At 38.9% G+C, this 13,877-nt stretch overlaps 1 protein-coding gene across 1 annotated transcript in view; it reads left to right on the plus strand.

Annotated features, from left to right (window-relative positions):
* The window catches only part of OSBPL10 (oxysterol binding protein like 10), a 187,436-nt gene extending 175,222 nt beyond the window's left edge, over positions 1-12,214 (plus strand). Inside the window, exons 10-12 of the mRNA XM_007054979.4 lie at positions 1,093-1,275; positions 3,039-3,192; positions 9,410-12,214. Of these exons, the coding sequence (XP_007055041.3) occupies positions 1,093-1,275; positions 3,039-3,192; positions 9,410-9,454 (382 nt within the window). The 3' untranslated portion in view covers positions 9,455-12,214. The remainder of the gene's footprint in view (positions 1-1,092; positions 1,276-3,038; positions 3,193-9,409) is intronic.
* The last annotated feature ends 1,663 nt before the right edge of the window (positions 12,215-13,877 follow it).

Raw genomic sequence — 13,877 nt, forward strand, 5'->3', positions numbered from 1 at the left:
CCAGGAAAAGAGAGGGAAATATGCTAGAAGATCTATGGCTGGAATATGTCAGCACAGATATACCACACACAGTCTGCACTTGCTCTCTTTGACAAAACAAAGTCAGATTTCTTTTTTTACTTTAAAGATATGTGTTTTCAGTTGATTTTTAAAATTGCTTGGACACTCAGAGTCATAGACTTTCAAGTCGGAAGGGACCATCATGATCATCTACTCCGATCTCCTGCACATTGCTGGCCCCACAACCTTACCCACCCACTCCAGTAACTTAGCCAGAGGTTAGGGGTCTATTACAGAAGTCCTCAAATCATGGTTTAAAGACTTCAGGTTACAGAGAATTCAGCATTTGCACTAGTTTAAACCTGCCAGTAACCTGTGCTGCAGAGGAAGGCAAAACCCCCCCTCTCTGCTAATCTGACCCCGGGGAAAATTCCTTCCTGACTCCACATATGGTGATCAGTTAGACCCTGAGCATGTGGGCAAGACTCACCAGCCAGATATGTGGGGAAAGAATTCTCTGTAGTAACTCAGAGCCCTCCCCATCTAGTGTCCCATCACCGGCCATTGGAGATATTTGCGTCTAGCAGTCACAGATCAGCTACATGCCATTGTAGGCAGTCTTATCATACTATCCCCTCCATAAACTTATCAAACTCAGTCTTGAAGCTAGTTAGATTTTTTTGTTCCCACTGCTCCCCTTGGAAGGCTGTTTGAGAACGTAACTCCTCCAATGGTTAGAAACCTTTGCCTAATTTCAAGCCCAAAGTTGTTGATGGCCGGTTTATATCCATTTTTTCTTGTGTTAACATTGATGCTGAACTTAAATAATTCTTCTCCCTGCCTGGTATTTCTCCTTCTGATGTATTTATAGAGAGTAATCATATCTCCCCTCAGCCTTCTTTTGGTTAGGCTAAACAAGTCAAACTCTTTGAGTTGCCTCTCATAAGGTAGTTTTTTCATTCCTCGGATCATCCTAGTAGCCCTTGTTTGCACCTGTTCCCGTTTGAATTTAGTGGATTAAGGTCCTTTTACTATGCTGGCACTAAGGTAAACTATATATTTTATTTTGGCTTTTTGTCATATTGGAATTAGGGTTACAGCAGAAGTGAAACACAATCCCACCAATACCATCGTGTGTAAGGCACAAGGAGAATGGAATGGCACACTGGAATTTACATACAGCAATGGAGAAACCAAAGTGATTGACACCACCAAACTGCCCGTTATCCGAAAAAAGATTAGACCAATAGCAAAACAAGGTCCATTTGAATCAAGGTGAGGTTATGGGCATGAGAGAACTCTGGTTATGAAGCTTGGACAAAAACTTAATACGGAAGCAACAATTGCATATTCACGTGTGATCCAGTCAAGCTCTTGTTTTGGGTAGTGTAAATTCTCATGGGCAGTGAGTAGTGAAAGCTGCATACACAGATTTTTCAGAACAACATTTGATACATAAACTGCAATATAACTGCTATTTAGTTATTAAATGAAAAAATGGTCGTGCGGATTTCGTAAAGTTTAAAAATGAAAGGTAATCAATGCAGTTTCTATGTCTGCTTCATTGTGAGTTGCTGAATTGTCATTTCTGCATATTCAATTTCATCTCTATTTCTCACAGCTGTATATTAGAATTATTGGCTGTACACAACTTAAAAATACTTTAAAAAATTGTCATGCATCTACACCTTTTACCTGACTTTTTAACACACTGTATCAGAGAACTGTGTTAGAATTTACTGTAAATATTCATTTACGTATTTGTCACTAGAAGATCAATACTTTATTGAATCATAATGTAGCACCTGTTAGTTGCCATTTGAGAGAATCTTAAAGAGCATGACTGAATGAATGAAGCTTCACCTTGTAATGAATGAATACATTCTATCCATTTTACAAATGGGTGTACTTGGTCAGATGAAACGTTCTAGCTAATAGACATGCTCCCTCTCTCATAAATGCCTTTTTTTTTTTTTTTTTTTTTTTTTTTGCTGTCTTCTAACCAGAAAAAAAAAGTGTGACTGAGGAAGCCAGAAGTTCCATTGTGTATCTGTTTTATTTTTGACACTAGCAGATGGACTGTAAATACTCAGTCGGTGTCTGATTACTCACAATTTAATCAGTTTTAAATAATGGCTCACTTAAACACCACTAAAAATTACACATAACAAAAATTATGCCCTGAAGCAGAAGAACTTAAGTGTTCTGACAGCTTTTGGTCCATTTTTCTACATGTTGCACAACATTACTACTTGCACTCTAAATTGGGGTTCTGTGCTGGCCAGACACACACTTCATTCGTATGCACACTGTCAAACAAATAAGGACCAAATTTGGTTCTAAACTGAACATTATTGTAACCTGGTAGGGACTGTCCTTGACATTTTATCTTCCAAAGTTCTTTTAATATACTACTTTGTAGTTCAGAAGTAGAAGCTTTTTAAAGTAACATGCAAAAGGACTGTGGTGTGCTTCCTCTGCTAACTAGCGCACAGGTCAAACACTGCACGATATTTTCATTAATGAGCTACACCCAGGTCTGGACACAAAGCAGTTATCAAAAATTGTCATGTTGATTTGAAGATGTGGGGCCAAGGTTTCAAGAGCTGAGCACCCAACAGCTCCCCTTCAGGCACCTAAATGAAGTAGCCAGATATTGAGTGCTGAACACATCTGAAAATCAGGTTCATAGTTTAATACGATGGGGTGAGAGAATTCACACTTGCTAAATAGGGGGAAAATACATGTATTTATAATATTTTAAAGCTCAAAAACAATAGACATGTTAAGCCATGACTCCAGTAAAAGTAGTTAACAGTATGTTTTAAAATACAATGAAAAGGATTAAAAAAGTGATAGTTCGAAGTCTGTTTGAGATGGTACAAGTAGAGTGCCAGATAATGAACACACCATCATTATGTGAAAAAGAACTGGCAAGTTTATCCTGCAATTGTATATTCCTCTTTACAAGGTACTTTACTGTTGCTGAGGAGTTCTCATTCCATGTTGTCTGTGTTTATCTGTGATCATTCACTCAGGCATCTTTGGCAACATGTCACCAACTCCCTGAAAGAAGGCAATATCGATGCAGCAACGGAGCACAAACACCGTCTTGAGGAGAGGCAGCGAGCAGAGGAGAGGCAACGTGTGGCTATTAATGCACCCTGGAAACCAAAATATTTTACCAACGAGGTAATGTGAATCACACCAAAGCATTTCTTTGTTGCTTTAAGATAGGAATGTAGCGGAGTTCCAGAGTACAGTGAGGAGTGTGCGCGCGCAAACAATTAAAATCAGCTTTTGGTATGTACCATTGTGACTGTGACTAAATCTCTCTGATCTTTCCAAACTTTGACTCCTAAAAAAACAGTCATCAGACATTTATTTTAGATTTTGTAAACCTTATTCTCCTTTTTAAGCAGTCTTTTGCCTGCCTTTGGTTAAATGTATTTGTGCCTGAATTTTTATAAATTTGGCCTCTCTGATTAGACATCTAAACTCGTATTTTTGGCCATTTAAAGCAAATAGCTTGATGCTCAGCAATGGCTCATAGACTTTAAGGTCAGAAGGGACCATTGTGATTATCTAGTTTGACCTCTAGCACATTACAGGCCACAGAACCTCACCCACCCACTCCTGTGATAGACCCCTACCAGCTGGCTGAATTACCGAAGTCTTCAAATCATGACTTCAAGTTACAGAGAATCCGCCATTTACCCTAGTTTAAACCTGCAAGTAACTCATGCTGCAGAGGAGGGCAAAAAAACCCCAGGCTCTCTGCCAATCTGACCCAGGGGAAAATTCCTTCCTGACCCCAAATACGGCGATCAGTTAGACCCCACTTGAGGCCTTCCTCCAATCTGACATCATTCCATTAATAGTTACTCTTTGTTTGTGGTGGTTTAACCAATTCTGTATCCACTTAATGGTAGTTCTGTCAAGTCCACATTTCTCCAGCTTACTTATCAGAATATGATGTGGGACTGTGTCGGAAGCCTTGCTGAAATCCACCACATTTCCCTTATCCGCCAAATTAGTTACCCTGTCAAAGAAGGAAATCAAACTGGTCTGGCATGATTTCTTCTTGGTAAATCCGTGCTGGCTGCTAGCGATCACCCCTTCATCCACCAGGTATTCGCAAATTGAATATTTTATACATTGCTCTAGTAGCTTCCCAGGTATCGAAGTCAGGTTGACGGGTCTATAGTACCTCATCTCCTCCTTTTCCCCCTTTTTAAAGATGGGCCCTACGTTAGCCCTTCTCCCGTCTTCCGGGACCTCTCCTGTCACATATGAGTTTGTAAATATTATTGCCAGTGGCTCAGAGATTTCTTCAGCTAATTTCTTCAGTAACCTGGGGTGAATAGCATCTGGCCCCGCTGATTTGAATTCATTCAAGTTGGTCAAAAGACCTCTGACTTGTTCTTTACTTATGCCGATCTGCATCCCTTCCCCTTTATTGTCTATGATAACTTTATTCTTCTTCTGGTCATAGGTTGTTTTTTGTGAGAAGATTGAATCAAAGTAGGCATTGAGCAGCTCGGCCTTCCTATCATCTTCCATTACCAGCACGTCTTCTCCAGTGAGCAGCGGCCCTACACTGTCCTTGATATTTCTGTTTTCTCTGACATATCTGAAGAACCTTTCCTGTTGTCGCTAACATTTGTGCCAGCTGTAACTCCTCCTTTGCCTTGACTATCCTAATTTTGTCCCTACACGCTCACGCTTTTCCCGTGTATGCTTCCTTAGTGACATGCCCCTCCTTCCATTTGCTGTATGTATCCCTTTTGCTTTTTAGTAGCTAAAAAGCTTCTTGTGCAGCCACATTGGCCTCTGGTGGCTCTTCTGATCTTTCCTCTGTGTTGGGATAGGTTGATGTTGAGCCTCTAGTATTACATCTTTTAAGAACTGCCAGCCCCCTTCAACGATTCTTCTTCCTAATTGGTCTTTCTGTGAGACTTTGCCTACTGTTATTCTGAGTCAGTTGTAATCTGCCGTTTTGCTGTTCTCATGTCCTCCTTTCCACAGGATTTTGAATTCTATCAAATCATGACCACTTGCTCCCAAGTTCCTGATCACCTTTATGTTCACAACTAATTCATCCTAGTTGGTCAAAACCAGATCCAAAATGGATGACCCTCTAGTAGTTTCCTCAGCTTTCTGATTCAGAAAGCTGTCCCCTACACACACTAAGAATTTGCAGGACGTATTACGTTTTGCTGCAGTAGTCTTTGAACAGATATCACGGAATTTAAAATCCCTCATTAGCTAACACATATGAGCTAGTATTAATCTTGTTACCTGCTTGTAGAATGACTCATCCATTTCCTCTTCCTGATTTGTTGGCCTATAATAGACCACCACCATAAAATCGTTACTGTTCTTTTCCTTTGTTATCTTCACCCAGAGACACTCAGTAGGTCTGTTGCTCACTTCCCCTTGGATCTCAGAGTAAGCATATACATTTTTTGACATACAGTGCAACACCTCCTCCTTTCCCCCAGACCTATTCTTTTGGAACAAGCTATATCCCTTAATGCTTGTCCCACAAGTCTCTGTGATGGCAATTAAGTCATAATTTTCTTCACATACCATGACTTCCAGTTCATCCTGCTTGTTCCCCGTTCTCCTTGCATTTGTATACAGACATTGAAGATATTTTGCATACTTCCCTGTTGCTTCTCTTTTTGCCTTTTTAATGCAGTTGTGGTTTCTAGACCCTTCTCCAGAAATTAGCCCCTTCCCCTTGCCTTTGTTACTTGAGCCTAGATGCGCATTGGTGGGATTTTTGTCACCATCCCCCATAGGACCTAGTTTAAAGCTCAGGTTAGCCAGATGATGTCCAGAGATGCTCTTCCCAGTAGTTGATGATGGAGCCAGCCCAGCACGGTAATCCTCCTTCCTGGAACATCAGCTCGCTGTCGAAGAAGCCAAAGCCCTCTCGCCAACACCACCTGTGTAGCCACACATTTACTTCCGTGATTCTGTTCGGTCTCTACCCGGGCATTTTCCTTCAACAGGGAGGATGGATGAGAACACCTCTTGTGCCCCCAAACTCTTTTATCCTTCTTCCCAGAGCCATGTAGTCTGTAGGGATCTACTCAAGGTCATTCTAGGCAGTATCGTTGATGCCCATGTAGTTAAGTAGGAAGGGATAGCGGTCCGAGGCCTTGATGAGTCTCAGTGGCAATTCTAGCTCTAGGCAAGCAGCACACTTCTTGGGATTCCTAATCTGGACAGCAGATGGATGACTCTGTTCCCCAAATAAAGAAAAAAACTAATAAGAGGACCAAAAAATATGATACAAAATTAGCCACCATTGCTAAACAGAGTGAAAGAGGCAGTTTTGAGACAAAAAGACATCCTTTAAAAATTGGAGGTCATAGCCTACTGAGAAAAATAGACAGGAACATCAACTCTGGCAAGTCAAGTATAAGAGTATAATTAAGCAGGTCAAAAAAGAATTTGAAGAGCAACTAATAAAAGTCACACAAACTAACAGCAACATTTTTTAAAGTACATCAGAAGCAGGAAGCCTCCCAAACAATCAGTAGGGCCACTGGACGATTGAAGTGCTAAAGGAGAACTCAAGGAAGATAAGGTCATTGTGGAGAAGCTAAATGAATTCTTTGCATTGGTTTTCACTGCAGAGGATGTACGGTGGGGGGAGATTCCCACACCTGAGCCATTCTTTTTAGGTGACAAATCTGAGGAGCTGCCCCATATTGAGGTGTCAGTAGAGGAGGTTTTGGAACAAATTGATTAAACAGTAATAAGTCACAAGAACCAGATGATATTCACCCAAGAGTTCTGAAGGAACTCAAATATGAAATTGCACAGTTACTAACAGTGATATGTAACCTATCACTTAAATAAGCCTCTGTACCAGATGATTGGCGGATAGTTAATTTGGAAAGCTGATTTTTAAAAAAGGCTCTAGAGGTGATTCTGGCAATAACAGGCCAGTAAGCCTAACTTCAGTACCAGACAAATTATTTGAAATTATAGTAAAGAACAGAATGATCTGTTACATACATTAACGTAATAAGTTGGGGAAGAGTCAGCAGGGCTTTTGTAAAAGGAAATCATGCCTCAGCAATCTATTAGAATTCTTTGTGGATGTCAAAAAGATGTGGACAAGGGTGGTCCAGTGATCTGCTCTCCAAAGGCTCTTAAGCAAAGTAATCAATCATGGGATAAGAGGGAAGGTCCTCTCATGGATCAGTAACTGGTTGAAAGATAGGAAACAAAGGATAGGAATAAATGGTCAGTTTTCATAGTAGAGAGAGGTAAATTGTGGGGTCCCCCAAGGATCTGTACTGGGACCAATGCTGTTCAGCATCTTCATAAATGATCTGAAAAAGGGGGTAAATGGTGAGGTGGCAAAGTTTGCAGATGATACAAAATTACTCAAGATAAAATTACTCAAGATAGTTAAGTCCAAAGATGACTGCGAAGAATTACAGAGGGATCTCACAAAGCTGGGTGACTGGTCTCGCCATCTCAGAAAAGATCATGTAGAATTGGAAAAAGTATAGAGAACTGCAACAAAAATTATTAGGGGTATGGATTAGCTTCCATTTGAAGAGAGATTAAAAAGACTGTTCAGTTTAGCAAAGAGACAACTAAAAGGGGATATGTTAGAGGTCTGTAAAATCAAGAATGGTGTGGTGAAAGTGGATAAAGAAGTGTTCTTTACTCCTTCACATAACACAAGAACCAGGGGTCACTGAATGAAATTAATGGACAGCAGGTTTAAAAGAAACATAATGAAGTACTTCTTCACACAACGCACAGGCAACTTGTGGAACTCATTGCCAGGGGATGTTCTGAAGGTCAAAAGTACAACTGGATTTAAAAAAATTAGATAGATGAATGGAGGATAGGTCCATCAATAGCTTTTAGTCAAGATGTACTAGATATTAGTCAAGGGATGGAACCACATGATCTGGGTTTTCCTAAACCTCTGTCTTCCAGAAGATGGGACTGGAGGATAAGGGATGAATCACTCGATAATTGCCCTGTTCTGTTCATTCCCTCTGAAGTATCTGGCACCAGCCACTGTCGGAAGACAGGATATTGGGCTAGATGGACTTTTGGTTTGACTGGTATGGCCATTTTTACATTCTTATGTGAGTAGTACCATTGGACACAATGGGATTATTCATGTACATTGCATGATGGGGACAGTAAGAAAGAGTTAACAGTTAAGCCCTTTATATCTGGGTGTTAGGATTTCACTGTCCCTATCAGCAGCAGTGTCTGGATGCTCCAGTTACTTTAAAAAGGAAACTGGAGGACAAAAATCAGGCAATTGAGAAGAAAATCACTATTACTAATACCATTTAAAGTTTATTAAATGTAAATATTTTTTACAATTACGTATGTTTACGCTATTCATCTTGGATGATGAAACTAGATTGGTCACTTTCATTTTCTGGTTCTGATGTTCTTGGTCAAGCTGGCTGTTTGGGTTTCCACAATTGCAAAGAAATGTTTACCTTTTTTAAAGAAGTGGATGAAAATATTAGTTGATCTGTTTTCTTTCATCTTATCTGTTACTGACGTTTTTACTGGTTTTGTTTACAGCATTTAAAATATGCATCTAAACTACTTCAGTGGTTTTTTAACTAGTCGGATCCACAGGCTTTAAGTGTGAGGAAGGGAATGTATAATGAAATCCCGATCTCTAGCGTATTACAAACAATTGTGTATTGAAATATTTGACACTATAGACTAAATGTTAACCCTTATTCTTATAGTTCCCATTTACAGCCCCCATTAACAATGGTGGAAGTTGTTCTGCAGATTGAGGGTAGAATATGATCTAATATATTCAGGGCCTTTTAGGATTTTTGTGGAAGTTTGAGCAAGTTATTTTTGAACCATGTCTAGTAATACTCCTGTGTTGATTGATTCTTTGTATGGAATGGAAATGAGGTAAAAATATTCTCTTCCTTTTGGAGATGCAGAATATGATAAAATGCAAAGAAAATGCTTGTTTTCAAAAATAGAAAAACTAAAAAAAAATTCCAGTTTTTGATAAGAGCACCATTTAGCTAGCACGACTTAGAATTTTTCTAAAACATTCTTGTCAAGTAATTTTTAAGGTTTTATCTTCTTCCCCTACTGATAGTTATAAGGACTTTTTCAACACAGGTGAAACTCACTCTACACACGCAGTGAGTGCTATCTGTTGTACAAAATAAAGTGAAAAAGGCTTTCACTAATATCATTTAGTTTTAGCAGTCTTACGTGTTGTTTGTAATTGTAGTAGGTACAAAGTTTTCAGACAGCCATATCTTGACAGTATTTCTTTAGCTTCTGTTGAATCTATTTTAGTAGTGTGTTGTATATCTTTTTAAACAGTGAAAGGTTCATTTGTAAAATCTCCCTAATTTTCTTACAGGGTGATGGTTGGATATACTTCAATCCCCTTTGGAAGTCCCACTGACAAGAGAGAGCGCACTGTTGTCTCATAACAAACCCATCTTAGAGGCATTAAAACGATGCAGTATATAACCTTCAGGTGTCATTGAATAGTTTTGTTACAACGAGATACAAATAAGAAGCTATATACTGTGATTGATGAATTTCAAAACAGCTACAAGCTCAAGTTTATTCAATAGCCATTTTGTGTGTGTATATATACGTATACACACATACTGTATTGATTGATATGTATATGTAAACATGTTATACACGCACTAACAGTGATTAAGGTCCTGATCCTTTAAACATTTATGTGCACAAAACTTCAGTTGAAGTCAATGAGAGTTCAGTGTGTTGTCTGCTTGTGGGATCAGGCCCTATGTTGGCAATTAAGAATACTTTTTTATTAGTACGGTTTGAGGTTTTATATTTTTCACTTTGCCAAAAACGTTTTGCACTTATAAAATGTGACTTGTCATTGGCAGTCATTCATAGTCTAAAGGTGGTTAAATGGCTCACTTCAAGTGACCTAAGCAAAAATACATTTGGGATATTGGTTTAAGAGCATGTTTTCTGTCCTTGTGACTCACTTACAAGCATGCATTTATTGCCATCTTATAAAAAGTAGCAATACCATTGCAAGAACCTTGTTTGTACTAATCCATTGTTCTTTTTTTCTGTTTGTATTCCAAAGAGATGCTTAATATTTTGCAAGGCCATTTGTCAGCCCCTTGACTGTGGGAAAGGGGATCTCTCTGTGAAACACCACTGGCAGTGGTTATGCTAGGGAATGCCAACGTCATTGGGTGAACTTGCTTTACAGCCCATCAGTCTTGTGTTATAGCTTTGAACAGTCCTGTATTTTTGGTTCTTCTCTTTTTTTTTAGGCCCAGCTGATTGCTTTGTGACATTTTCTCAGAAAATGCTTCTTTTACACCAGACATTATTTGCTAACTTACTACTTCATGGTGAAATAAGGGCTTTAGTAAACTAAAAAATAATACTAGGGGCAGTGATTTGTTTTGTAATGTAAAAATCTATAGCTTGATTTTACTTTGTAAGTAAACCATTGAGAGATGAAGAAAGTGAACTTCTAAGAATATACAGTGTATTAACGCTTAGCTGCATTTCAGTTAAAGTGAGATGTGTCAATTTTCAAGAGAAAGTACAGTAATGGACAAAAATGTAGTAAACTGACTTCTGCTCAGTGCTTAATTTGCTTTTACAATGACCCTTATAAACACCAGTATATTTCTAATGAACAGTAGCATGAATGCCTAACTTTCAGTAGTACTGGCTAATTTTGTGCCTTTTGTCTGCTTTCTTAATATAGTTGCTTGTAGATACGAGACAAATATATTTCGGTTGAAAGCATTGCTCATCTGTTCACGTGTGTCTGCATTTTATGTTAGTTATTTTGGTAGATATTAAGGTTACTTGGATAAGTCAGAAAGTTATACTCAGGTGTATATGTAATTGAATGCACCATTCATTGTTAACTTGGAATTGACCTTCAATAGATCTTTCAACTTAATGAGCGTCAGATCTCTATTAAATAGCTTGTAGTGTCCTTCATCTCTTAAAGCCACATTGTATCTGCCTGTACATACTTTTCTCTGCACATAAAAATCTAGGGGTTTTCTTAAATATTTAAAAACCTATTTTAAAGAAATGTAGACTGTACAGGATGTTTTAATGTACAGAAATATTGTTTGTAAGGAAAGCTTTATTTTTAGGTATAGTGGATGCTTTTCTGTAATTATTATGTTAAAATGATGCCCCTGTGATAAGAGATGAACTTATAGGTAACGTCAGGAGAATTCATACACTTTGTGGTCTGCAGGAACTCATTTATATTGCTTGGAGCCACTCTTGTTTTAAAGAGGTTAGTCTGGTAAGTATCTGGAAACATTAACAAGTTATAATGTAGATTACATTATGAAGAACAGTCTAAAATGCAGAATTAAACAGATCATAATTGGAGCATGCCCTCAAAACTGTAGCTTTAATTTTCAAACACCAAAGAACTTGGCCATGCATTGATGACAAAGAGGAATTAGAGACCTCAAACGTTTGTCAGCAGTGTAGGACTGGACCTTTCCTTAGCTTTCACAGTATGACTATCAATGCTACAAAGATGTGTAGCTCTTATTTTAAGGTGAATTTTAACTGATTTTGGACTTCAAATTTATTAAGGGTTTCTTCTCTGCATGGTTATTTGTTACCGCATGGCGAGAGCATTCCATTTATGCTCCAATAAAATTTTTGTTTTTTAATGCTGTGAAGAACCCCCGATGCTGTTACCACTGTCAGTTTTCCAGAATAAATCCTGTGAGGCAAGCACAGTGCTCATGTTTGAAATATCTGAATCAAAAACAGATTTCAAAAAAAAATTCAGGAAGTGTCTTCACTTTATTTTTTCTGATTAATAAAATATATATTCTATGTATATTCTACTATTAAGCAGTAACCAGCCTTATTCTGTAGGTTATTCTAATGTCTGTCTTGCACCTGCAAGTGAATAATTTTTGGGTAGCTGGTGTACACTTTTAAATGTAACGTGACTCTCAATGTATTTCAAATCTACCTTTTTTTGTGCACACATGTAGAACCTATGCAATCTTTTCTTCCTTAAAGTAGAACTGTTCAGCCAAAAAATGTAAGTTTGTTAAAATTTTAAAATACTCTGGCAGTCACTTCTGATTAGCCCTCCTTTCACAATTTATGTGAATTAAAATTATATAAACTGACATCTCTGTCAATAAATTATTCTTTCACTTAGCGATTTGGATGCTGTTGCTTTCCATTGAAATATGTAGCTAAAATGGCACCATTTGCTCAAAGGTCTGTAGATGTACAATATTTTTCTTTACCACATTCAGTTGCATATGTGATCTGTTTCCATTGAAATCTTGTTTTTCTCCTGACAATGCAAGATATCAAACAAGGAACATTCTGTTTTAAATTAATTTTAAACAATTGGCTTGCTAGATTTGGGGGAAGAGGTGGCAGCTAGTGGCTGGGGGAGCACCACCCAACTGCAGGTAAGGATGGGGTGTGAACTGTGCAGAGAAGCCCTGGTGATGACACTCTTGCAATGGCTACAACAATTAGTCTTAATTTTGGTTAGTAATGCGCTTTATTTTGATCAATAGGGAGACCCTTAGAAAGGATATTATCAAGGTGTATCTAACTTCCTGAAGATCACTTTTATTCATTTGTTATATTATTAAGTGTATCTTTCTGTAAAAGATCCTTGCCATGATCAATTCCTGCTCCTCCCATGAAACTTGATGAGTTCCTATAGATAACATTCAAACAGCAGCTCTGGATAATGGGATTCATGCCCTTCTATTACCAGTGGCTGCATTTTCCCAACAAATAAAATATGAATTCAACACTTAAAATTTGGGCCTAAACTATTTATAGAGTCCCTCAACTTTTGTATGATTAAAAATGTGAAGGGGGAGGAGGAGAAAGAGGACGTTACAAAATCTAATATGAATTTTTTTTCAGTTTCACTGAAGACCATTTCGATTTGCAATATTCCTCCACTGTTGAAAATCCACACACCACAATCGTGTGCTAATACATGAGAACCAGAAAAAGAAACTGGCTGTAAAGAAGAGACAACAGCCTGTATTGTACAGCCGGCTACCCTTTTCAGCACATGGCTTCATTTCTGTGGTTCTGAAGTTGGACATGTCTCAGCAAGACAAGCTTGGGTCTAATGTATATTTCCCTTGGTGCTTTTGTTATATAGATCTAGGCTTGAGCCCTGCTCTTAGACAAAGTCTGACGAAGCTGAAACCTCGTCTGGTGGCACTGACGCTACCACTGTCTACATTCACTCACGTATATGTAGGATGAACAACTGGGATAAGCAGGAGTGACAGGGATGAGTTGGAGAAATGTGGTGGGAAGATCTTTTCCATTTTTGTTCTGATAACCTTAAAAGATAAGACTTTACTCCTGAGGGAATTCTGTGCCAAAAAATTAAAAATTCTGCACACAATATTTTAAAATTAAGCAAATTTTGTCAATAAATAAATGTGGCTCCAGCATGGCAGTGGAGAGCACAGGCCCCTGGCTGCATTGAGGTGGGAGATCACCCTGAAGTTCCCACTTCTCCCAGTACAGGGACCTGACCCCGACAAAGTGCAAGGGCTGGGCCTGCCCCAGAAACACCCTGAGGCCCTGTCCCTCTGTGCCAGGTGCACCAGGTGTGGGTGGTCAGGCTCAGCCCAGCAAGATCCAAGTGTGGGGTGAGAGGTTTCTGTGTGGGGCAATCTGGGTGAGGCTACTCAATGGGAGATCTGGATGCATGGGGCCTTGTTGGGGTGGGGGTTCCAGGGGCAATGGGACTCTGCAGGGGATCCAGGTGGTGATAGTAGAGGGTTAGCAGGGTGTGTGTGTGGGGAGGAGGAGGGTCTGGGTGCTGGGGG

This window comes from Chelonia mydas, chromosome 2, assembly GCF_015237465.2.
Source record: "Chelonia mydas isolate rCheMyd1 chromosome 2, rCheMyd1.pri.v2, whole genome shotgun sequence".
NCBI classification, from domain to species: Eukaryota; Metazoa; Chordata; order Testudines; family Cheloniidae; genus Chelonia; species Chelonia mydas.